The sequence below is a fragment of the Anticarsia gemmatalis genome, chromosome 1 (genome assembly GCF_050436995.1).
Source record: "Anticarsia gemmatalis isolate Benzon Research Colony breed Stoneville strain chromosome 1, ilAntGemm2 primary, whole genome shotgun sequence".
Lineage (NCBI taxonomy): Eukaryota > Metazoa > Arthropoda > Insecta > Lepidoptera > Erebidae > Anticarsia > Anticarsia gemmatalis.
The window spans coordinates 9,338,791-9,362,651 of NC_134745.1; the positions used below are offsets into that span (position 1 = coordinate 9,338,791).

The window sequence follows — 23,861 nt, forward strand, 5'->3', positions numbered from 1 at the left end:
ACAATCATTAATAATTATATTCGCTAGATTTTTTGCCAGACGATGCAAATATATAAGTATTAGAGAAGGACAATGTACAGAATACTGAATATTATTGACATTGCCGCTCTCCTCGTCGGTTTGATTGGAGAAAAAACGACGCTAAAAAGAAACAGTTACCTAAATGGATATGCCTTCAAAATAGTAATGTACTGGACTAATTAATTTCAAACTTAGTACACTTGCTTCCTTCTGTATACATTTTTGGTACTCCCGTGATGTAGCGTCAAAAACAGCTGATTAATTAACGTGAAAGATTTAAAATGATCATAAAACTGAGAATGGTCAAGCGGTTTACTGCAATAATATTGATTCATAGATTATTGTTATTTAGAACAAGTATTTTAAAAACAAACTTTTATATGTTTTGAACAGAGAGTACTGCATACGGCAAACGAAGATCTTAAAAGGATCAGCTCAAGTTTTAAAGCAACTCCAACAATGCATAAACTTTGACGAATGTCACCGGAGAAGAGTTAATTAGTTTGACTTTCCTGACACCTTATGTACCTTGTTAACACACTTTAAACAAAGAAAACAAAAATCTCATAATAATATAATGTTTACGTTTATTTTAAAGAATTAATTTCACTTATCAATATTATCATGTATATTAATTTTCAGGGTTGTCTTTTGATAAAATTCACAAGCACAGGTCCATTATTACGGAGAACTAGGTCAGCAACAAAGCGAATGTCTTCGGGACGAGTGACTGGCTCCAGAATAAACTCTTGTAGTATTTTTGTTATAGCTATCTTCATTTCCATCATGGCGAACTTTTGACCTACAACATTATAAACACACAACATAATAAAAACAACATTGCATTATGACTTTAAGGTGAGTTTCACATTTTAAAAATAAGTGTCAGATAATATAATCTATCTACAACACAAAGTTTCCTAGAGTTTTCAAAGTTCCATTTGATAAGCTACCTGGTAGATATTTAAAAGTGGTAGCACCGGGCCTAAAATATTTGCGTTGCACGCTTACTTTGAAAAGGTACGGGAATAATCTAATATATAAAATTCTCGCGTCACAGTTTTCGTTGCCATACTCCTCCGAAACGGCTTGACCGATTCTCATGAAATTTTGTGAGTATATTTAGTAGGACTGAGAATCGGCCAACATCTATTTTTCATACCCCTTAATGATAGGGGTTGTCCACCCTTAACATTTTTATTTAGATTTATATGGCAAAACAACGTTTGCCGGGTCAGCTAGTGTGAGTATAGATTTCACCATCGATTGTTTGTCGTTTCAAAGGAAGTAACCCTGGCCGTGGTCGCCAGATGGATGTCTAGCGATCCAAGGTAAAAATGCATGTTAGCATTAAATTGTATAATATTATATAATAAGTTATCAACTTAGCAAACGCAGTGTCGATTTTACATTTTTTACCATAATATTTACATTTGTTGATGTGCAATGTGTCTTTGTTGTTTTTATAGATAGACGATTGGAAAAAACGCGTGTTCAATGCTACCGGAAGTAACAATATTTAGCGGAATTAATAAAACAATGCATTTGCTTTTATGATAGCTGAAACTGATTCCAGTAAATAAATAATTAAATATTTGTGCACTTTTTTTTTCGTCAGGAAAATGCATTACTGCATGTCCTGCTCCAGGGAAGTAGCGGGGGTCTGTCGGGCTCTCCCGCCGGCTAGGCGTTCCGGCTTTTAAATTTGGGCATACCGACTAAAAACCTGACGGTGTTCCTTCAACAGTCACCATAAAGTGGCCAGGACGCGGTACCTCCAATTGGATACTCCGCGAAATATTTGTGCACTAAAGTAGCACGTAGCTTTGTATTTTAATACTGACTATTTGAATCAAAAGTTAGTTTTGGGCATAGTAGAGCCTGTGGAGTGAAAATAGTATGTATAAGTCTTCTTCTTCTGTCGTGTCAACGACTCACCATGATATTACCTAAACAATTGTTGACCAGAACCTGGCAACCTCAGTGAAATTAGTATTTAGTTGAATAATAATTGATATTCGTACGAACCAATGCAGTTCCTGAGACCAGCGCTGAATGGAATGTAACCGTAAGGATGACGACCCACGCTGTTCTCTGGTAGAAACCTGTCAGGATCAAACTCATGTGGGTTCTTGTAAATGTCCTCTCGATAATGAAGGTCAAAAATGGGAATATGGCAAAGAGTTCCTGCTGGCACTGTGTAGTTACCTAAAAATATAAAAAGTATGTAAAAACAAAATTTAAAGATGCATGAGAGCATGTTCCATCTCCGAATGGTACCTTTGTTTATAAAGCTAAATTAGCTTCCAACTACCTACTATAGTTTTTAAGAACAATAAAAACTTCAAGTCAGTTAATCTTAATCATGAATTACGTACTTAAAATCGTGTCCTCGTTTATGTTGCGACTTATAAAATGCACTGGTGGGTACATGCGCAGCGATTCTTTGATAACACACTCCGTGTATTTCAGTTTGTTCATGTCTTCCATTTTAATAGAATCCTTAGAATCGCCAAATACCTCTGTTATTTCGTCCCGGATCTTTTCCTGAAAGCATCTCAAAATATTTAATCATCTTATACTCGTACAGTCATACTCAAACAATAATTTCGTCGTTTCATTAATACTAATAAGGTTTTATTCAATTCCAATTTTGGCTATTACATCACTTGACATTTATATCAGTATCGGACATCTTATATTTATACATATAAATACCTAAAAAAGGATTTGACTGACTTACCTGAATTTTACTGTGATTTGCAATTCTCATGAGACAAAACGTCAACCCACTGGCAGTAGTATCATGTCCCTTTAAAAATAAACGTGATCAATTAGTTCTTTTGATGTCTGATTATACCAATTGTAACAAGAAATAAACAAATCTTACTTCAAACATGAATGTGTCGACTTCTTCCTGAATACCAGTTTTATCTATAAGTCCTTCTTTTTCTGCAGATATGAGTAAGTCTAGCATCGCAGTTTTCTTTTTCTTTTTGTACACGTAGAAATCATTATCGTCGACCAGTGTGTCGAATGTAACGCCATTTTTCTTAACATATTGCTTTCTTTGTTCTATGACATTCTCGGTGAAACTGTGGATTGTTTTTAAATGTTTCCTTTGTTGTCTACCCCATGGTGTTAAGTAAAATATGAAGTCAGGATACAAATAGACTCTTACGAATCTGCTAAACATTAAGAATCCTATATCGTATAGCGCTTTTTTGTACGACTTTGCCGTGCCCGTTGTGTCTTTGTTCAGCTGAGTTCCCATCGCGGTCTCTGTAAGGGATCAAAACTTCATAACCTTCCGACGTTTATTTTTATTTTTAATGACTTAGGTAATTTTATTTTAATGAGACATTCGTACATAATTATACCTACTCCCAAACCGTTTGTACCCATCTTGTTAAAAAGCTATCAAGACCTTAAATCTGGCCTCGCAGATAATTTTAACTGATGACCTGAGTTGACTGACACATTTTCATTTACTTAAGTAGGTGATGTTAACTTACCACAGATTGAGTTAAGGGTGAACTCTGAGAATGCAGGAAGGACATCGATGGGTTTCCCGGCTCTTTTCTGTAGGTTTTCTACAAACCGATCGCAGTTTTCTTGTATGATTTCGCTATATTGCTTCAATATGTTAAAATGAAAAGCTGGTGTAAGAATCTTCCTCCGTTCCTGCCATTTAGCACCTGTTCACGAAACAAAATAATTATTGTTTTGAACAGTTGTAAGAATATTTTGTATTGATTTAATATGTAAATATCTTTACCATTGCTAGTGAGCAATCCTTCTCGCAACCAAGGTTCCAAAAATTTATACGCAATACTTTTATCTGCGTATTTCATATTTGACATTAGCGTCTGAAAGTATTTTCATTATAATAAAAGTACATCTTTAACATTGAAAAACGTTGAAATATTATACACACATACATAAAATAACGCCGTTTTCTCATAGGAATAGGTGGAGATTTAAAATGCCACCTGCTACGATCCTTACACTACTCGTAATATTTAATTTTAAATATGTACAACTCAATTTTATTGTGAGCGATATTGAATAAAATAGATAGATTTTATAAGACTAACGAATGTTATTGATTACCACCTTGAAGTTGGAAATCTTTTTTTTATTTATTTTATAATTTTGGTTAAAGTTATTTCGAGATCGAAAGGACGAACATTATACCTGCATACAATGTATTTATATCTAATACTAAAACAAAACCGGTACCTAAGTGTTACTTAGATATCAACTAGAATCTATATAATTGGTTTCATTATTACTTGCAAGGTTATCCACTATACATGGGACACCATGTTTATTCATATGCTTGTCATATGTATATCAAGACTTCATAGTTTTCTACTTGTAGTCATTCCCAATAACCTATCTTTAAATGGAGGATAGTTTGCAACCTACTACATATATTTATCAATTTCCAACTAGATAGGTCTTCTTGTAGCTCGATTCTTTAAAATCGGTACTAACTAACGAGTATCGAGAATTTGATCGCTGATCAGATTTCATCCGGAATTTATAGATAGCTAGCCAGTTGTTGAGACTCGACAGTTGTACAAAAATGCGCTTCTGTATATTATGTAGTTACTTGGAACGACCATAAAATGTAGAATGTCGACTTTTCTACCTCTTTACTTGTTATGAAAACAAAAATAAACAAATGTCATTACCAAAAGAATAATATTAACAAAATGACGTCATACTACTAGTGACTTTTGATGTCAAGATTTCGTGGCGTTTTTTGCTCATTTAGAAATCCTAATGTTTTAAAATACAACAACGTTTTTTTTCGTAACGTTCAACGATTTTTTTTAAAAACAGCCGCTTGTTTTCCAATATGTTTGAATGCGATGATTTTTTCGTGGTTAATAGAAGCGATCTGTACCCAGCATTAGGGCAGCATAATACTATACATACATATAAGTACTTGCGAGCCGCCCGCCTTTGCCCGTGTTACACCGGGTTAACCTAAACAAAGTTACACACAAACCTTCCTTGAAATTACGGTTTGAGATACTTTATTTCTTACAAGAATACATTGATTATTCACTTATGTAAGAAGATTTACAAATAGTGTATAGTATAGCGTACAGAAAAGAATATAAAACAAAAATACATATTATTTTATCAATAAATGTAAATGTAGTAGAATTAACTATATCTATTAACGAAAATCGCATGAAAGTCCAAAGACTTACGCGTGGAGCGCTCATTATTATTTCAATATAAATAATGGTTATACTAAAATTATTCTTACCTCAATATCATCTGGATTATAAACGATCACGGCTGAATAGGGAAATATCCATATACTGTAAATGCCATTATATTTTTTCGCATATGCTCTCCCTAGTTCCATAATGTCAGCTGAAACAGATTAAAAGATCAGAGTCTTAAATCAAAGTAGTCTTAAGAATAGATACAATATAAAGTGAAAATTATTTTGACAATATATTCATAACTAAACTATCAATAAAAGTAGATGCATAGATATTTGAAAGTATAGAGAATCTGAAGTCCTACTATGGTTCGCGAAAACGATTTTTTTTTCGATCCAAATATTGAAGGTGATTGTTCATGACCTTTTCCTATTCTATTTTGACGCGGAGTAGTATTGGATAAACATGCCTTAACGAATAGAGCTGTGCTTTTTACCCCAATTCTATTCGTTAAAATGTCGGTTTTAATTCAGTTCAAACGAAATTTCAATGAATATTCGTTGATAAGGTTTCCTGAATGTAATTGAAGCCTATTTTAATCACGTCTATTTAATCTTACTACGAAAGTTCTATTTGATTCAGATAGCAACAAAAGATAACTTGTCCTCATCACAAAACTCTACTAGTTTTTCGGTAGTCATAGCGGATGACTTAATGCAATTTGTTAAAACACATCTAGAATGGTCATGAACAGATCTAATCTTTGGTGCAACAGCTAATCCACACCACAATCGATCACAAAAGATAATTACGACAATTAGACGATAATTAGACGATTACTTACACTAGAATTAAATCTATACTAATATTATAAAGCTGAAGAGTTTGTCTGTTTGTTTGTTTGAACGCGCTAATCTCAGAAACTTCTGGTCCGATTTGAAAAAAATTTTGACTGCTAGATAGCCCATTTATCGTGGAAGGCTATACGCTATATATCATCACGTTACGAATGATAGGAGCAAAGCAGCAGTAAAAAATGTTACAAAAACGGGAAAGTTTTGACCCATTCTCTCTTATGTGACGCAAGCGAAGTTGCACGGGTCAGCTTGTAAAGTCATAATTATAGCATTCTGTTTCTTTCTGCACAAAATAAAAAATGTGATTGTTTAGATTTGTTCAAACGTATTCATTTTTATCTACAAAGGCATTATCCTAATGTTTTCAGGTCGAAGATCATTAACTAAGTTATTTATATTCGCACGCGTAACTAAAGTATTCTTGCCTATTTCTATAGAAACTTATCTTAGTTAGTTTAACTTTGGAAAACCTTTTTTGTCTACACATGTGATGAACTAAGTTATATTTATTTAATTAAGCTCTTAGAGTTCTTAAATAATGAACTACACATTAAAGATAAAGAAAAGGTATATAACTAAAGAAAATATCGTAATCGAATCTATAGTAGTTCCCAAACTAGGCTAGGCCTTAGCTATAGTCTTGGGAAGTATAATAATCTCTACAAAAGAACATATATAACATTACCATCAAAACATCCAACTAAAAAGCATGAGTTTTGCGAAAACTTAATGAAAAACAGTCAATATTTACCAGCAGAATTAATAATAGTCAAGCCATTTCCAATGATGAAATCTATTTTAGGGCCAGGTATAGTTTTGACCATCCGAGCTCGCGCATTATGGTTCAGAAGAAGATGGAGAACACAAAGGAAAATAACAATACTTATGAGATACAAGATCATTTTAGTTAAGCGTATGAGCTTATGAACAACCCGAGAAGTACTGATAGCAAGTTTGCGAACAAATACCTACTCGAGGTGGATTTTACATTCTCAGATGATAATGATATCTGTTAATTACAAATCTGTCAAGCCGCTTTGTTTACTTTATTTGTTATTCTAATGTATAGAGAAAAAATAAATCGTTTAGACGACAAAAAATTGAGGTAATAGTTAAATACCAAAACACTTAAGTGTACGAAAATAACCAGGAACTGTGTATAAAGAAACATTCTATTGAATTTTTCATCTTATGTAGCATCGGGACTATTGACATTTCGAACACTATTCCCCAAATCACGAGATACATTATGTCTCTTATACAAATTTCAAGTTTACAAAAGTGTGTATTAAGTTATCTAAAAGAACACAATATTATTAGGCCGGGGAAAACGTCTTTTCGCATTATAGTATGTATGAACTTTCTTTTCTCTACACAAAGAAGCTCAATATTTGGGTACCTCACAAGCTCACTGAAAAAACTTAATGAACCATGCACTCATTTGTGATTTTTGAAGCCAAAGAGATTTTATTACAAGTACCTAATACGAGTACGACTGCTTTCATTACTTTACTTACTTAATTGTCACTGTGATCTTTGGACCAATAATATTTTTGTAGAATTAAATAAGTATATTAAGTACAAATGATAAAGAATATCATTCGACGAGCCAAATTGAGTAGGCGAATACGATTCACCTTATTTAAATCAGAGTGAAGTGTTTGTGAAACCGAATGAGGAAGGAATGATAGGAGTTGTCCTTCTGCTCGTATTGCTTGTTCTCTGATCGTTTCCTACTGTGCAGTGTGAGGCGATTGTTTGGAGAGAGTACCTTCACTGGCCTTACATATTAATTGCATTCTCTTTGATAACCTTTCGAACCATATTACACTATGTAGATAAATCGGGGTGTGGCTACCGAGACTGTTCTAGTGTGTAGTGCATCCTGTTCAACAGTAGTTTGTCTTACTGCAGTATCTAATCGTACTTACTTATTAAATTATTTCACTTGTATCTTACTTATTTCTAATATTAAATTAAATATTTGGATACTTGTTTGTTACTCAATGGAACCAAAACGACAGGATCAATTTAGTAGGTTACAAAGATAGTTTGCAACCTGGATTTAGCACATAAGATTTGTTTATGCCGAGAAATCTTTTCACGCTATCGAAGTCGAAGAATCTTGTTTATTTTTAACAATAATATTAGTGACGGTGCATTATTATGTAACAAGGAGGTCAATTTATTTGTTTAATGTTTGATACTCTGTACAATGTACAATATGTACCAACATCCCTGATACTGTTATCAAAACGTGTTTGACCTGCTTTGTTATCATTCATATACTGCGTCTCTACCCGGTAAAAGGGAGAAAAAACTGAGAGACTTGACTTGATCCTCAATGTATTGTGAACACGTGAAGCGGGAATAACATTTACTATATCCGCTTGCTTTATTAAAGTATGCAAAAATAACCTGTCTTTGAAAAATCTTCTTATTACATTTTTAGGTGAACTTGTTTTATCTAAAATATAAAAAGTGTAAAAAAAATTAAAATGTCAAATTGTTTCTATGAGTCGATTTTGTACCAAGACCAGCATGCGACCCACATCGACCTTATTCATTATATTATTTGTACGTTTTTATCGCCATTGTATATTTCTTTTACGCAACGTTATTGATTTCAAATGCGAACAAAAAATACATTTACCTATTTGATTTACAAAAAAATATAATATTATCTAACTGATGAGTAAGGGTTTTTTCACTCTCCTCTCCCTCACATGATGCGTATGTCAATTAGTTTTATGTTAAGGGACATCAAAGAAACCGTTAGTCAGCTAGATCAAGGGCCTGATGCAGGAGGCAGTTTTAATGGATATCATGCGGAGAGAATAGTTGGCCGTATTTTTGGGCTCGACAAAAATACGGCCTAACTATTTTTTTTTAACCCATTACGATCCCACTGCTGGGCAAGGGTCTCCTCCCAAACGAGAAAGGCTTTTGTCATTATATGTAACATGTTCTAAGAATACTAATACGTGATCAAGTCTAGAACATAACTTACACGCTGGCAATCTAGCCAGACTCACGTGATAAGTCAGTCAAATACTTAAAGTTTTTGAATGCCACTTGCCGTCATAGGTCACCTTTCTATTATCCGTGTTTCACACTACTATTCGTACCAGTGACCCCTGTGTTTCTTATTAAAGCAGGGAATTGAAAAGCCACGAAGTACATTAAATGTCAAATGTAGAAGATATTTTAGAAAATTCTACTATATTTTGATTTGACTCATGTGTAATAAAAGCTGCAATTATTAATTAACAGATTATTAGATTGGAATAAGATAAAAAGGTCAATATCATAGTTTTCCAGCGTTTATTACAACGCATAATTTGACCTGAGGGCCTACTGCCATTTGATGTTGGTATATCACATTTCTCTATTCTATTTTGACACAGGGCCGGTAGTATCGGATAAGCATGCCTTATACTCAGGTACCTAATCAACCAACATTTTATAACGGATAGATTTGTTATAAAAAAAGACACTCATAATATTTATCAGGTCAGGTATCGTGCGGATCCCATAATAATTGTTAGGTACGAGAAAAGTGGATCCTACCCACAGTGGTAGTGATATGTCAATCTTAACCAAGCCGTAACCATACCATGAATTCAGCTGTCGGACTGTCAGAACATATTTTGAAAGAATCTTTTTGAATAGTTATTATTAGTAATAGTTTAAAATACATTTTTGCTTTGTTTATTACTATTATGTGGGTGGTTAAAAATATTATATTATAAGGTCCTTAGGTAAAAAAATCCCTTATTGTTACAAAATTCATTTTGTAACAATACATTTTATCTGAATTCGAACTTATGTAAGAAGTAGTCGTAACTTCAGATAAATGAAAGCTATCTAAGGACTTTGGCCAGTCATATAATTATTATTGAGACGACAAATAAGTACCTAAATCATATTAACTGATTACAAAAGTTAAAGGTTTTATATAGTTATTTACCGATGTTCTGTTTCAGGATGTCAGGAGTTTCTTGGATAGGCACGTAAAATCTTTGATATCATCGTCACTTACCATCAATTGAGATGGGAGATATGCCTAATCTGATATAAAAATATAAAAAAAGTATGTTATTTGTGTACAATAGATTAATTTTATAAGTGTAGTACAGTAAAACACATTTAATTTTACTGCTAGTATTAGACGTGATTCTTCCTCAATCGATTCTACAGAGTATTTTTACATTAAATATAAAATAAAGTAGTACATAATATATGTAACGATAAACGTGTACAAATAATAATAATTGATCTCAGGGTTGTATAAAGTCCACTACTACATAAAAATATTACGAATAGCGCCTATACATTCTAGAATAGCATCGTTTATTCAATTAGAAACTGTTTACAACACGTGGCGCTGCGTCGGCGCCACGGTGGAGGAGCAAACACTCAATAGAGCAATCAATTATTTACTAGGCACCAGTCAGTCGGCCACTAGAAACTATATCTATACTTTCTATACTATACTTGTTTGTTTGTTTGTTTGAACGCGCTAGTCTCAGGAACTACTGGTCCGATTTGAAAAAATCTTTCAGCGTTAGATAGTTCATTTATCGAGGAAGGCTATAGGCTATATATCATCACGCTACAACCAATAGGAGCAGAGTAGCAATAAAAAATGTTACAGAAACGGGGAAAATTTTGACCCATTCTATCTTATGTGACGCAAGCGAAGTTGCGCGGGTCAGCTAGTCATACATTTAGATTACCTCGCTAATGTGTTGTTTCAATAGATCAATGAAATTGAATTTTTACCTTTTTCCGCAAAGAAAATTATTAGCACAATGCCTTTTTTTGTAATTCATTAACAACAAAGCTCAGAATAGATACTCGTGCTCATCACACAAGTATTTGTACCGGGTGGGATACGAACCCGCCATACGCGGCGCTACGGTTATTGCGATGAAGTAACCACGGTTACCACTGCGTCAAACGTGCAGTTAAATAGGTTAATCGTTCAAATCTATTAGCTTATATTATCTCAGATAAAAGCAAAAGTACCTACTTACGCAAGACTGATAAGTGTGGTAAAGCAACCCCGCTGCGCTTAAATTGCTAAATTGTTATCTTTCTGAGCTCATACGTTTTCCAGTTTCTCAATAAACTAGGTAGGTATATTAGAACCAGTTAAAAAGTTAGGTCATGGTCGTTTGTTTTATTTGCCTAATCATAACACCATTGAAGTAATTCCGCGGTACATTGACCAGATGAACCTCTTGTGTGTATTGACGTACGATGTTTAACTGCTCTTGAAATTGTTATACCTAGTTAACGAACACTACCAATTTTATTGGCAGAGTGTTGCCAAACACATATCATGTGTTTACTTTTATGTAGCGGCCATGAATGTTGCAGGCGCACAGTGAAAAGATTTGAGAATATATCCGCGTGCCTCCTCTCTTTGTTTTTTCAATAAACATCCCATAAATATGTCCCATGACTTTAGCTATCTTCTGTTGTCTAATAAGTCGTCTGGGTCTGGGTCTATGAAGAACCGTCGTTAAGTCACCTCAAAGGTCTTACGGGCCACTTGAACAACTTTGAGACCGGGTTGACCAGTGACCATACGATAAGAAGAAGCAGCTGCTGCCGTTCAAACAATTTTGCCTTTAAAACGTAACAGACAGAACTTCCGTATTTGTAACATTACTTGTAGACAGGCGCCTTGTTTATCAATAGGCGAACTACTCTATAACTAGCTACGAGTGTATATATAACTAGCTACGAGTGTATGGCATCTAATGATTAGTCAGGAACAATTGTTTATTGTATATAGCTACTAGTACTTTAGCTTGCAACAGCGACTTCGTTTAATTTTTACTATGATTTAAACAATCGTTATAAGTAGTTAATTAAGTAATGCTGCAGACAATGACCCTGGACTGCGAACGGACATATGATAGTAAAATCAGTACATATGAATATTTCATCAAACTCTCTTCTATCTTGGTATAATTGGAAGAGGAAAAGGTGTCTGAATGTTAAGACGATTTAAGGTAACAGTGGTAAAAGGTGTAAGTACAATACTTATGTTAACAAACCAAAGGTTCTTATAACTAGTCTTACAAGGAAGACTAATAGGACATGCATGATTTGTGTTTTCATATCAGTAAAAATCAGAGTATATCATTCCGTATGCAGATTACGATCTATAATGTCGACGATGTCATATTTAGTGTAGCTTAATCTCGTAGGTAAACTATCAAACTTACTAAATAACAGTTAAATCTATACCTGCTGCTTCACTTCCAGATAACGGTATAGCATTGTCATATTACATCAAGTGACAATGATCTCATAAATGCTGGTACCTGAGATGTGATAAAAGCCATCCTCGATATATCTTATCATTAAACTCTCATTCGTAGATATTTTATCTCATTGTACTTTGGTCCTGTTGCTGTTCTCAGTTACATAGCTAAAATATCAATATAAATTTAGCTCTTTAAGGTCAAATTGTTGTCACCAAGAAAATATGAAATCTGGTAAATATCTTGACAGTTCAGAAACTCAGTTTGTGAAAGGGGGAGATTTGATTTTCCTTTATTTCGTATACAATTAATTAGTACTATTAATCGGCTCTAATAGGGCAATAGGGCTATATTATTTAGATTCATATATCTACATACCCTAAGTCTACCTACGTATTAACCATTGTAACAAGCATTTTCCCAAGCATCTATTGTTCGTGCTTGTGTTCTGTAGGTAATTTAAGCAGATTTTCAGAATTGCGCTAAATAATAGTGTTTTTGTATTTAAAATCAACACCGCCGTAAAAATGAATTTTCATCAAAAAAGTTCTTATTCGTCATTAACATCAAGTTCACGACCATAGTGTATGTAAAATTGATAAAAAAAAACATGGTTATCATAAATATGATCTAGTGAAGATGACATGTAACCTAAATTCCGTTTCAAATACAATCAAATAGCAAGTCATGGAGAAGTTAAAATGGAAAATGTTTGCGCAATAGATGACAGTATAACAGAATCAAGTCAAAATGTCGCCTGCAATAGTGAAGAACAAGGACTAAACAATAACACTCAGAGTACTATGAAACCATACCGCAGGACTAATAAAGTTTTTATGATAGAAGTAAGAAAAAATAAGTTTACTAAATCTAAGTAATATAGTACTATACCTAGTACCGTAGAATGGTGTTACTTAAGGAAAATTTGGGTTACATTTGATTATAGAAATAAGAACATAGTTTGGATAAAAACAGCGATAAAGTTGTGTTATGTTATCCGGTTCTTGGTAGATACTAAATATCTATGCTATGGATAAAATTTTAGCTTTTCAAATACATAGTGTAATTGACCTTAAACATGCCCATTTCTTTCCATTTTTAAGTAACTAACCCCTGTATTTAAAATAACCCCGTTCTGCCGGTACCCAATCTATCAATTTACTATCTTGTTTTCTTTGTATCTAATTTCGTGGAGGAGAATGATAGTTTAGTGATGTTTCCTGGATCCTTGTCATTGCATTAACTACTGTCGTAAAGACGGTCGACCTTACTGAACTCGATGATGCATTATGCATATTAATACCTTGTTAAGCAGTAGTTGTTCTTATTGAAGCCGAAATAGATTGTTATTTTTTATCTTAATAAGTTTAAGCAGTAATTACCGCCTTCCACGCAAGTGGTCGAATGTTCGTACCCAGGCAACACACCAATGACTTTCGAAATTAATTTGTATGAGAAAAAAATATCACTTGTTCTAATGGTGAAGGAAAACATCGTGATGCAACCTTGCATACCTGAGAGTTCTTTAGAACAGTTTTCGAAGTTATGCAAAGTCCCCAACCCGCACTTGGTCAGCGTGATAGACTCAAGGCCTAACCCTTCCCTCATTATGATAGGAGACCCCTGGCCAGCAGTGGGACATTAATAGGTTAAATATTATTAATAAGTATAAAGTCCATTAATTAAAGTCTCTGTCCAGCAGCTACGCTCGGCATCAAGACTCGGTCGTGTGCGTGTGTTCGCCAGAGAATTTGTGGGAGACGTCCGCTCATTGTGGCGATATGGCGCCCCCTTCCCAACCTTCCTCAAGCTCATCGGAACTCTTATCCTGTGCCTGATTGTCATCCTGCCTCTCGTCTATCCAATTTTCATTCTTATCATCACTTACTTCACTTATGAGAGTCTTTACTTGAGGTAAGAATAGACCTGTAAAACTATATTTATGTTTAGATGTTCCTTACGTTTCTAGGCCTCGTAGAAATTAACTATCTTTAGAAGAAATAGCAATTATGCTGTAGTTTTTACTAAGGCAAAAAAGAACTTTATTTGATTGTACGGTATAGTGAAGGTAATACGTTTTCAGTTGGTGGTTAGATCAACCGTGGCGATTTCTGCCAGCGCCAATCGCTCGAAGAGCTCTATCTGCGGCTTTCCACCCCACTGGCCGACAAGATATCTGGAAAGTCCGAGAGGTCCTTACGAGAGGAATATTACTCGCACACTCATTGGCGACGTCTGTCGACTACTTGTGTGTGATGCAAGGACTACTTGACGAGACCTAAGACAAGCATAAAAGATTTCCGACTTCTAAACATATTTTTTAATAAATTAATTTAAATTGCAATTTATGCTATTTTTTCTTAAAAAAAAATTAATATAATCCTTCTACTATTTAGTTATGACAAATTTATATGACATGAAAAAAATAAGGAAGCGTGAGTTCTTTTTGGGTCACGAAAGTATCGAAGACCTAACCCGCACTGACGATTGGTTGTACTATAGCTTAATGCATAATAAACATCTACAATGACATAACAAAACTAAGTTATATATATATGTACATTCAGTACACAGTACACTAGTATAGAACGTTACATAACTATATAATAATTTCAGTTACTACAAGAAGACACTATATTTATAAGGTTCTAAATAACTCAATAGCTGCTTATTTTCACAAATAGTGTCAATGATCTCAATGAAACAAATAGGCTATATTTTGACAAGTTTTTACAAACCAGTTTATATTATTTAGTAGACGTTAAGGATCTCAGTAAAAGTACTTGTTTTTATTCTGGTGCACATTTACTGGAGAATTTCAAATTCAAATTTCATATTTTAATAGCTCGCCATAATGCTACTTTGATAATATGGTGCTGCAATAGTTTGCATTTAAAAGTCATGTTTACTAGCAAGTGACGTCATTATAAGCAATTAGGAGCGTTTTGTGTCACGTGACAAACTTTTTTAATATGATTTTTTTATTTACTGATTTTTAAATAAATCAATATATCAACTTATGTTATTACATAACCATTTTTAAGCTTACAATAAATACTGATCACAGTAATTAACATTTTATTTTGCTCATTGTCAAATAGCCTAAATTACAATTTGCAATTTTAATAGCCTATCCTTAATTATCAATACCAAAAAGTTAGTACCTACTTAACATTCATATGCTTACAAAACATGCGTGAAAGTAAATTTAAAGCATCTGGTGACAATTAACTTAAATTCAAAATACAATAGTAATTAATCTAACTGCGAAGTGCGCCTAATGGCTAAGACGATCACTTGTCTAACAATTTTACACTGTGTTTTACACGCTTTGGTGCTATAGAATAGAATACAATAGAATATTATTGTTTAGACCAATTTACAATCTATACTAATATTATAAAGCTGAAGAGTTTGTTTGTTTGTTTGAACGCGCTTATCTCAGGAACTACTGGTCCGATTTAAAAAATTCTTTCAGTGTTAGATAGCCCATTTATCGAGGAAGGTTAAGGGCTATATATCATCAATCATCGCTACGACCAATAGGAGCAGAGTACCAGTAAAAAATGTTACAAAAACGGGGAAAATTATGACCTATTTATTCTCTTTTACGTGACGCAAGCGAAGTTGCGCGGGTCAGCTAGTGACTTATATTTGTTAGTAACACATTTATCGCACTTATTTCTTACCTCACGTCAAGTTTTATCGTTAAAGTAAAAACACCCGTTTCTATACAAGTAAATCCCTTGTCAATAAACTGTACACAACTATGGGATTATCTACGAATTTCCGCACTTGAGTTATCAAAGTTAAAGCACTTAAAATAACGGTGTTGTTGAGTTCTGTGCAGTTCGCCGGAGGAAGTCGACGGCGCAACACGACACTATGGCGATGGCAACTTGGACTATTATCGGGCTGCTGGCGCTCAGCCACTCGTGAGTCTGTTTGTTTATACTGCCGACCCATAACATCCGATAATATTCACCAAACCTGTTAACTAACATAACGGAGAACTTTTTATTTCATCCTCTGCTCGAGGGTCAATAACATTGCGCAAGGATGTCCTAAAATGTTTGTTGTTGGCTTCGTTTTTTTGCGTGTCTATCAGATTGAATACTTATAGATAAAATGGTGAATAGTTAAAACATTTTCTTCTTTCATTCACTTCAAATTTTACCTTATTTGACGTTTACCTAGTCTATAACCTCTTAATTAGTATCAATACATCTACATTTATAAAAAAACACATTAAATGCTTACTTAATAATGGATTACCTAATAATTGGTAACCATCACTTACATCTGTTGTCTTTCCTATCGGAAGCTGTATAGCTAGTAATATTTGTTAAATACGCACCATCGTAAATAGAGTTTTATAGAGCACCAAATATGCTGTACTTTTAAGTTGTCAATAATGATTACCTGTTTTGCATAAGTACATAGTACGTGTATTATCCACAAAATTTCTGCCTGACTGTATATTTTAAATATACGTCATATAACTATTATTATTATTTATCTGAAGCTTAACCAACCTTTTAATACTCCTTTTTAGTAGCAGAAGTGATCTCATTTGTAGCTACATCCGAAAAAAACCCGAGGGATTAGTATTGCACCATGTTTCATAAGTATCAAATAATGATACTTAAAAAACATTATATTTAGTTACATCATTTACTTCACGCTCTACTTCTACAACAATCAACAACGTATATTTACATAATAAGTAAACTATTATAATTGCTTTCAAATTATTCAGTACAGAACTTATAAAAGATCTATTGATTGAGTTGGTTATTTCACTTATATCACTCTCCTACTGGCCATTCGTTTTTAAACAGCCGGCAATATATGAAGTTTAAAAAAATATAAAATTTCTAATTTTTTACAGATGCATTGCTGGTTACACCAAATTCCCTGAAGGGTTTACTTTCGGTGTTGCTACCGCATCCCATCAGATCGAAGGAGCATGGAACGTTAGTGGTAAGCCTACAAAATTACAATTTTAAACGAGAATGCATTTTAAATAGTCGCAATAATTTCTCAACTGAAATGTTAGGTCGCGCGATGACTGGCGACTCCGTCCAAAACATATCTTAACATCTGTAACTGACAGACACCTCCTCAGTGGTCCTTAGGAAGATAAAAACGTTATAAGATTATTGATACTGTTAGTTACGAACTCAAATTCTTGAATAATAAACAACTGATAGCAGTTGTATTCAAGTGTTAGGTATTACATGTCTAAAATTCGACAGACACTCAATCATTTTTATCAAGAGATGTTTGGCAGAGGATATTATCCAACTAGATACCACAACGAGAGCGATTCTAAGAATGCAAAGATCTGCTGAGGAAAAAAAAGAATATATTTTCGTGCCCGAAGCGAGGCATACGTTCTAAATATAGATTGTTACTATGCCAGTTTATAGTAGACGACAGGTCACTGACCTAGAGATGTAAAATTAAATACTAATCAAATCTGAAATTGATACTTGTTTATAGTTTTGTGTTTCAATTTAGGAATTTATCAAGTCATAAAAGTCTATACTGATGATAGCGAAATTAATGTGTTTAGTTGACGGCTCTAATTTATTTATTAACCGATTAGGCATTCACAAACTAGAATTAATGCGGTCAATTGTAGCAATTTTAATTGGATTTTTAAATTACAACAAAAATAAATGACTGAGGAATTTCCTTGTCTACAGTTACTATCACTTTATTACTATTTCAGGAAAGTCAGAGAATGTATGGGACCGTCTCACCCACACTCGACCTGAGATGGTCGCAGACTTGACCAACGGTGACATTGCTTGTGACTCCTACAACCGCTACCAAGAAGATGTCGAGGAACTGGTTAGCCTCGGAGTGGACTTCTACCGTTTCTCCCTGTCCTGGTCCCGTATCCTCCCCACCGGCCGAGCTGACTTCGTCAACCCTGACGGTATCCGCTACTACAATGATCTTCTTGATCTGCTCGCTGAAAATAACATTGAGCCTCTTGTAAGTGAACAACGAAAATATAATTAACATTTAGTTAATGTATTAGTACTAAATTAACTATCAGGTTATGAGTAAGGGTTCCTAATTGTTTACCATTTATTTTCTTTGTTGCAGGTCACCCTGTTCCACTGGGACTTGCCTCAATCTCTCCAGGACTTGGGTGGTTTCGCCAACCCAAAAATGATTGATTACTTCCGTGATTACTCAGACATTTGCTTCAGGGAGTTCGGTGATAAGGTCAAGTCATGGATCACTTTCAACGAGCCTTATGAGATCTGCGAGGATGCGTACGGTGATGATAAGAAGGCTCCAGCTCTCGACAGCCACGGAGTTGGCAACTACTTGTGCAGTGACAACGTTTTGAAGGCTCACGCTGAATCCTACCACTTGTACAATGAGACCTACCGCCCAGTCCAAAATGGAAGGATCATGATCTCCATCAACTCCATCTGGTATGAGCCCAGTGACCCTGAGAATGCTGAGCAAGTAGCTTTGGCTGAAGTTGCCAATCAATTCAAAGTAAGAATATGAACAATACTAATTACGTTAGTACTTTAGTGTCGAAGGCAAAGTTTAAAACATTTCCTTTTTTAGTTCGGTTGGTTTGCGCACCCCATCTTCACCGAGGAAGGTGGCTACCCAGCCGTGATGGTAGAGAACATTGCTCGCCAGAGCGAAGCTGAAGGTCTCCGCAAGCCTCGTCTTGAACAGTTCGACGCTTACTGGATCCAGAGGATCAAGGGCACGTCAGACTTCCTGGGCATCAACCACTACACCACTCATCTGATCACAGGCGCCGGTGTCGATCCACTCGCCAAGTCACCTTCCTGGTTAAAAGATACTGGTGCAATTACTACTATGGAAGTTGGTGGCGATTCTGCTTCAGAATGGTTGAGGGTAAGTACCTATATCTCCTCGAAATTCATATTTCTGTTGAAAGTAGTAGGTTTAATTCATGTTTGATGTCTCCAGGTGGTGCCCACAGGTTTCGCCAATCTGTTGCGTTGGTGCAAGAGCTCATACAACGACCCACCGATTTACATCACCGAGAACGGATTCTCTGACCGTGGAACGTTAGAGGACTATGGCCGCATCAAGTACTTCAACGTAAGTCGTAAAACTAGTATTATATGTACATAAATACGTGTTTGAAATATTAAATGTGATATTTTTGTACAGGACTACCTTTCTGAGATTCTGAACGTGATCAATGACGATGGTGTCAAGGTGCTTGGATACACCGCGTGGACTCTTATGGACAACTTTGAATGGAGGGCTGGATTCGCGTAAGTGCAAATTACAAATATCCTGCTAAAATCATGAGTAAATGCAAAAGTTTGTGAAGATGTATGTATTTTACATTTTCTCGCTAAAACCACTGAAGAGTTTTTGATGAAATTTGGTAAGCAGATAGTATATAATATTACTTTTTATCCCAGATAATTTTTACCTTAGCACGTTGAAGTTTTACATAATCTACATTTTCTTCAAGTGTTTGTTGATTTACAGTGAACGTTTCGGTTTCTACTACGTGAACATCACGGACCCCGAGCGCCCACGTACACCCAAACTGTCGGCAGAGTACTACCGTCAGCTGATCGCGAACCGCGAGCTCCCTCAGGACGAACGCTTCAAGGATCCCGCTGTAAGAACCAAATGCTTTAAATCTGGTGGCTAGTCTTGCCTTGCCGTTTCTTCTACTACCTACTTCTTGTATTATTATTTAGACGATTTACTAACGCTCTCTTAAAACTTGCTTTATTCTAATGTCTTGTAAAAAAAATTATGTACAAATTTAGCTGAGAGCCTTGGCATGAACAATTTATGAAGATAAAATAAGAAATAATTGAGAAAATAGGCATTCTATGTATTTCCAAAATAAAATATCTGTATCAATCAGCCCACCGTCAGCAACATGAACCTGATTTACTCGATTCTGATTTAGTATACAATATACATTCGCCAACCTTGCATACGAGGCTCTTTACTAAGTCGTCTTACTATAACGCTCTCTATAAACTTGCTTTATTATTATATCTTTTAGTAATGAAAATAAATGTGTAGACACACATTTTTCGTGTGCCAAATGTAAAAAAATAGCAAGATAAATACTATTATCTATTACATAATAATCAGTTTGAATGTCAGCATAGTTTACCTTGACTGAACCCTGATTATGCGTCTTATGATTATAATTACGATTCTACATTAACCAGTTGGTATATTTATATTGTGTGCACAAAAATTGTATATAGATTACAGGCTAAACACTTTCTGCTTTGTAGTAAGTAGCGTAGCGCATGATCGTGTGCTAAAACTGTTTCTGTATCCTATTCTGTAAGTACCTCCTTATCTTACTTCTTGAACTCTTTACACTTGTCTAAACTATCTCGTATTTTTATCATTTGAAGTACTAGTAACCTTTGTACATAGTCTTATCGAGGCTTACGTTTTGACAGGTGCGAAATCATTGAAGCAAGGGGCTTGGTTCCAGCATGGTAACACATAGTACATGTATATAATACCTTATTTATAAAGCATGCTTGAACCGCTTGTAGTTCGTAATTAAATATGTTTGAAACGTTTCTGACTTTTTTTTTTTTCTTTTTCAACAGACTACCACAACCAGGAGTGAACTTTAAATTATATGCTTTCAAAATTGTTGCTTTATTATTTAAGGAAGTGAAAGAGATAATAGGTATTAAAACAAATATTTATTTAATTCATATAAGAATATCGAATTATTTACAATGAAATTATAGTAAATTAATAACTTTGACACGTAATTTCATTGTTATAACATTGATACACGTACTTACATACACTACATAGAAAACTTGCATCTGTTATCAGACTGAAAAGATATGTTTCTCATAAAGGCTATACTTAAGAAATAATTGATTACAGTTTACACTTGATATATTGTTCAGAATATTATTCAGCGGCGAGCGGACGCGAGTGACACCGTGTGTCGTGACACTCTATGACACTGTACTACTGTGCAACACTGAGTGTCAGGGAGTGTCACGACACGGGCGGCGACACTCGGGCCGAGCCGCGGCGCCGGCGCCGACTGTTACAACATGGAATGTTTCTCGATGTGTCATTAAAGCAAGACAGACAGTAGGAACGCTACTTGGAGTGAATGTGTTCGACCGCAGTTCGGTTCCTCTCCGACCAACTTCACGATTACCACGGGGAAGGGAGCGAGTTACGAATAATGAACCGAACAATATGAGAAGCATCCAAACTTACGGACTCTTAGAATTAATACACGACAAATACAAATATAAAGTATACAACAAATGGATCTACAGAATACAAAATAAGATGTATCATAAACCCAGCACCGTTACGTCTAATTACAATAGTTACACAGATGCTATTTATTGCTATTCGTCATAACTGAAGATTACATTAAAGTCTTATAAGAATAATAGTACTTTTACTAATATGGCAAAGTTTTCAATGTAGCATTTGATAATAAAGGCCTAATTCCAATATCATATTAATCAATCAAGCTAGCTGAATTCATTACACTCATACAACAAAATTCTAAAGACTAGGTGGGCTTACAAAATTTTGAAACATTTTGATTTGTTGATGAAGATGAGTAACATAGATTCAATGATTTGATAACTAAACGTAATGAAGTAATACTAATAATGTAACAGTAGTTATTGAAAATAGATTAATATTTAGTTGGCACCGAATTGTAAAGCCTGCTCTGCAGCAGTTCACAAGTTGTCTCGACGAGAGCGTCGTCACAATAAATGACAATGACTGACAACAACTGACAACAAGTGACAGTAAGGCACTAAGAGGCAACACTTCGATCTCACATTACACCCTAAAACATTTAACTAGCTGCTGCACCCACACAATACAATATTGCTTAGGTAGAGTCACATTGTTCACTTACAACCCAACGTTATAATAAGTAAACATAATAGTTGCCAACGTATTTACCTAGTTCATGATTAACTATTTAACTTAACGTCTATTCATAATCTCGAAAATTCACAAGGACGGTGTAAGTCGACAAACACGTTCTACAAGTACATAAGTAGTATATTTCTGTCAAATCACTATTACAATATCAATAGTCCGACAATAGAAAATTGTAAAAATATCTCAACATTATCTAAATTATTACAACAATAAATAATTTTTATCAAGGCACAATAAGGCACTGTCACATCAAGATGTTATCACAATCTTAATTTTAAAATATATCATAAAATATTGTTTGTTTATACCGAAAATAGAATACGATTTCCGATAGTCTCCATGAAAAGAATATGGGAAACCTAGTTGACGAATGATTGCGTTGCAACGCAACTACTTTCTGCTACGAAAGAAGGCTTGCAGCCACCGCGCCCGCCGCGCCCACCGCGCCCACCGCGCTCTCGGACACCGCGCGTGTCGCACTCGGCACTAGTACACTCTCACGTCAATGACTAGCCACTCGTGACACTCATGCTCTACCGTATCGCGATACTTGGCATTTGTTTCGTAGCTCACATTGTGTTGAACCGGCTGAAATACAGGCGATAGAGCGAACACCGAGTCCTATGTCCGCGTTATAAAACCAGAGAGTTACTATTCGATTACATTATTTTAGCAATTACCTGCTAACTACATGTAAAATACGAAGATCCCACACATCTATCATAACGAAGTAGAACACATATTATACCCACACAATTTTGTATTCCTATCTCATTCGAATAAATGCAGAGACAGAGATAAAACCAATTCTGCATAATAAGCGAGCAGATATAGTGAGATACAGTCACACCGCGGCGACAGTCGCTCGACGTAGTACCGCACGGTCATTGTGCGGTCACTCCGCGCAGTCGAGCACTACCGCAGCGGTGTGACGGATCGCATGGAAGCCATCGTATCGGTACTGAAAGTTTCTAACTATTCCTAAATCATAAGCACACATGAAATCCCACATCAGTCAATACACATGTTATGCTAGTAATTGTCATTTTCAAAGTGAAATTTACACCATCGTTACCGTTTTATCACCGACACTGTTATAGCGGTCGACGTCATATAGAGCGGTAAGTACGCTAAATTAAACATAATATAGCTAATAGACGTGGCGCCTACAGCCAGGTGAGCACGTTGTCGGGCTTGCTCGGCGTCGAGTTGATCAGCGACTGCACGTCGTCCAGGAGTATGTCGTTTGTAAACTCGTTCAACTGAAAACATTCACATTCACATTACACATTGATCGATAACCTCGCATCTCTAAAATTTTCTCAGAATTTTGGGAAATAAAGACGTTGTTTTGTTGATAAATTTTAATGACAGTGAGTCACGCGAGTCATCGCTGTTATTTTTATATTAATAGGGCAACACCACGATGAAATGATTTCCTCTGAATTGTTTTTCGTGATTAACTCTACAGTTCAAAAGAAATGTATTCTAAACTGATTCTATTTACTTTCAATTTTCATTCAGCTGTCTAAAAGTGGTAGCAAAAAACACAATTA

The 23,861-nt window shown here is 35.0% G+C and overlaps 4 protein-coding genes across 8 annotated transcripts in view; 2 read left to right on the plus strand and 2 right to left on the minus strand.

Moving 5' to 3' along the window:
• Positions 1–585: 585 nt before the first annotated feature.
• On the minus strand, positions 586–16,151 carry LOC142975075 (cytochrome P450 4C1-like). 2 transcript variants are annotated; one of them, XM_076117739.1, is made up of 9 exons: positions 16,038–16,151; positions 5,309–5,418; positions 3,800–3,890; positions 3,537–3,719; positions 2,912–3,303; positions 2,765–2,833; positions 2,400–2,568; positions 2,050–2,229; positions 586–823 (listed from the first exon to the last, which is right to left on the minus strand). In XM_076117739.1, exons 2-9 carry the CDS (start codon positions 5,408–5,410, stop codon positions 660–662), a joined length of 1,350 nt encoding a protein of 449 aa, XP_075973854.1. In that variant the 5' UTR covers positions 5,411–5,418; positions 16,038–16,151; the 3' UTR covers positions 586–659. The 2 variants fall into 2 exon arrangements, with proteins under 2 accessions (XP_075973854.1, XP_075973845.1); XM_076117730.1 differs by lacking the exon at positions 16,038–16,151 and adding an exon at positions 6,819–7,000.
• On the plus strand, positions 12,978–14,647 carry LOC142975370 (uncharacterized). 2 transcript variants are annotated; one of them, XM_076118202.1, is made up of 3 exons: positions 12,978–13,193; positions 14,048–14,262; positions 14,432–14,647. In XM_076118202.1, the coding sequence occupies exons 1-3, from the start codon at positions 13,050–13,052 to the stop codon at positions 14,628–14,630; spliced, it is 558 nt and encodes a 185-aa protein (XP_075974317.1). In that variant the 5' UTR covers positions 12,978–13,049; the 3' UTR covers positions 14,631–14,647. The 2 variants fall into 2 exon arrangements, with proteins under 2 accessions (XP_075974317.1, XP_075974401.1); XM_076118286.1 differs by having other exon boundaries at positions 14,051–14,262.
• On the plus strand, positions 16,148–20,939 carry LOC142975067 (myrosinase 1-like). Its single transcript, XM_076117718.1, has 9 exons — positions 16,148–16,283; positions 17,240–17,331; positions 18,086–18,354; positions 18,469–18,873; positions 18,949–19,251; positions 19,327–19,461; positions 19,534–19,640; positions 19,864–19,999; positions 20,814–20,939. Exons 1-9 carry the CDS (start codon positions 16,234–16,236, stop codon positions 20,826–20,828), a joined length of 1,512 nt encoding a protein of 503 aa, XP_075973833.1. The 5' UTR covers positions 16,148–16,233; the 3' UTR covers positions 20,829–20,939.
• Positions 20,940–21,049: 110 nt separating this feature from the next.
• The window catches only part of yki (Transcriptional coactivator yki), a 31,458-nt gene continuing 28,646 nt past the window's right edge, over positions 21,050–23,861 (minus strand). For all 3 annotated transcript variants that reach the window (XM_076117768.1, XM_076117758.1, XM_076117749.1), the window contains one exon: positions 21,050–23,567. In XM_076117768.1, the coding sequence (XP_075973883.1) occupies positions 23,472–23,567 (96 nt within the window). In that variant the 3' untranslated portion in view covers positions 21,050–23,471. The remainder of the gene's footprint in view (positions 23,568–23,861) is intronic.